The following is a 2,836-nucleotide window of genomic DNA, read 5'->3' on the forward strand; positions in this document are numbered from 1 at the left end:
TTTTAGAATCTTATTGATTGATATATGGTCTATGGGTCTAAATTTTGTGCCTTTTATCATTAAATCCCTAAGTTCTAAGTTTTCTATTATATTTAAATTACTTATTATTACCTATTATATATATACCTATTATATATATATATATGTGTTTGNTAATATATCTTAATTTTCTTCGATATATATATATATCGAAGAAAATTAAGAAAACAAAATTTAATTTACTGCGCATAAGCTGCAAGTACTTAAACTCATAAAGTAAGTCAAAAATATAGAGAAAACATGAAAAAAATATACTAAAGATTTATGAAAAGAAAAGAAGAATAACGAAATAAAATATTTAAAAAAATATTTACGAATTTTATTAAAAAAAATTAAAATTATATCCTATATTATATCTTTATTCGATATATAAAGAAAATATTTTTTCATTACTTTGTTTTCCGTCTTCTTAATTTTTTTTTAAAATAAAATTTTTGAATATTTTAAAAAAATATTTTATACATTTTTATAGTTGTGTTTTAAAGTCGCAAAATCGCAAAAACATTAATAAAACGATTATTGAAAAAAAAAGATTCAAATTTTTAACATAAATTATTTTAATCATTAATACAAATTTTATTACTAATTTTCATCATAATTTGAAGTATGTAGAAAACAAAACCAATGTTATTATTATCTAGCGTTCTAATGGAGACAAAAGCTTATTTATTTTCCTCCATTTGAAAGGGAATTTATATTATTATTATGATTTTGAATTATAATAGAGAAATAAAAAAAATAAAAAAACTCCAAATCGTTAAGAATTTTGTGTCGCTCTTACCCTTAAAATAATTTAATTATGAATTACAGATATGGATTATAGGTAAATATAAAAATGAATTATTATCATCATCATATCTTTCAGTGAAACTCGTGATAAAGAAGATCAAGAAATAGTTACGTCATACGAAAAGCAGCTATTATTGGCTTTTCCATTTTCTTAAAATAAATATACGCTGTTTCAACATTTGGGACAACTTTAAAACAAGACATATGTTTGTAAATGATACAACTCGTTTTTCACGTTATGCATATTCAACAAATTGGAGCAAAATACAGTTGGGGTAAGCTACTTTTAAACAAACTCCTTTTTACTTTAAATATTCTAAGGTATACAAGTACAAATGTGGAGAGGAAAGATAGCGCAAATAAATAACTACAACTAATTTTCTTATCGAAATCGGGTATTTTAGAATGAGCATTTGCAATTGTTTTCCTTCGGTTTTTAATATTAAACTTCTGTCGTAAATTACATTTAGGCTTAATTGTAAAATAAACCAAGAAATAAAATGCACGAATCGTTTTTATATATTACGTATTTTTTCAGTAAACAATAATAATAACTTTGAGTAACAAATTAACAAAAATTTTTAGCTGGGATAATTAATTTTAATATGAGATTTTTTAAATAGTTGATGTTTCTTTTACTTTTCCTTACAGTTTAAAACACTTCGTATAAAAATAGATTTAAATTAAGAGTGATTTTTTTAAACATTATATGAAAAATTGTTATGTTGTGCATGGTGAACATAATATTTTTTAAGAAAAATTTTGATTTTTGAAGAATACGCTGTTTTGTTTGTATTTTTTTTGTTGAACTTAATGCTTTTTGGAAGTAAATTTAATACTTTAAAAGAAAAATTAGAATAAATGTTATACTAATATTATTTTTGTTGTGTTAAGCATAACTGTTGCTAATAGTAAAAATAACATTTAATTAAAAGTAGTTTTTATAAAAAGAACAAATTGTAAAGAAAAGCAAAAAAAGTTTTAATGTTTTTAAAATATCAAAAGATATTTTTTTAGCTTTTAACCAAGTTTTGGTTTATTTATTTTTTAAATAAAAGAATGATCATTATTTGCTAAACAATTTGCATATTTAACTTTAAAGGTATGAGGAGCAGTTAAAATACGCGAAATTTTTTATTTATTTTTTTCCTTAAATTTCGTAAACCTCTTAAATAATTTTGAAAATACTTACTTGATAAAGTTATTTAATTTATTCTAAACATTATTGATTTTTATAATTTCTTTAATATTTAAATTTGGATATTTTTTCATTTTGAAATAGTGAAAAATGTTTAATATTGAAGTTTCATTTGCAATTTATTGAGAGTAACTGACTAGCATGTAAAACTACATGCTTTAAAATGATGTACAAATTGTATACCTTACAATTCAAAATGTTTTCGACTATCATTAAATAAAATAATGAAAAATAATAAATATTTACTATAAGTTATATTTTTCATGAAATTAACTTTGGATAAGCAAATTTTATAATTGTGTGAGAAACGTTTTCAATTCGCTTTAATACTTTTCGAGATATGGCGAGATACGCTAAAAATAAAATTATATAAAGAGGTCTAAACTTTTGGACCGCTCTCCTGACCAAACATGGGGACCATATTTTCTAGATTCGGGGTCTGAAATCCAAATCTGACGAAAAAGGGGTATGTTTATTCAGTGAAAATACGTTTTTGTGTCTGATTTCCTAACTTAAAATATCGTCTGCCCCAATTAATTAGTATATTTGAGGTCACCCCCTCGAATCATTAAGATTGAGTCCTAGAACATAAAGATACGATGATTAAATCAAAAGCTATGCGGAGTCGTCTGTTTCTTCTTCTGTATATATATATACATGTATACATATATATACATATATATATGTATACATGTATATATATACATATATATACATATGCATACATATATGTATACATGTATATATATACATATGTATACATATATATATATATATATATATATATATATATACATATATATATAGATA

The 2,836-nt window shown here is 22.1% G+C and overlaps 1 protein-coding gene across 1 annotated transcript in view; it reads left to right on the plus strand.

Moving 5' to 3' along the window:
• Positions 1-928: 928 nt before the first annotated feature.
• LOC107448398 (Tub domain-containing protein ktub) overlaps positions 929-2,836 on the plus strand; it is a 148,568-nt gene continuing 146,660 nt past the window's right edge. The window contains exon 1 of the mRNA XM_043042941.2: positions 929-1,103. Within this exon, the coding sequence (XP_042898875.1) occupies positions 1,033-1,103 (71 nt within the window). The 5' untranslated portion in view covers positions 929-1,032. The remainder of the gene's footprint in view (positions 1,104-2,836) is intronic.

Source organism: Parasteatoda tepidariorum, chromosome X1 (assembly GCF_043381705.1).
Source record: "Parasteatoda tepidariorum isolate YZ-2023 chromosome X1, CAS_Ptep_4.0, whole genome shotgun sequence".
Classification (NCBI taxonomy): Eukaryota; Metazoa; Arthropoda; class Arachnida; order Araneae; family Theridiidae; genus Parasteatoda; species Parasteatoda tepidariorum.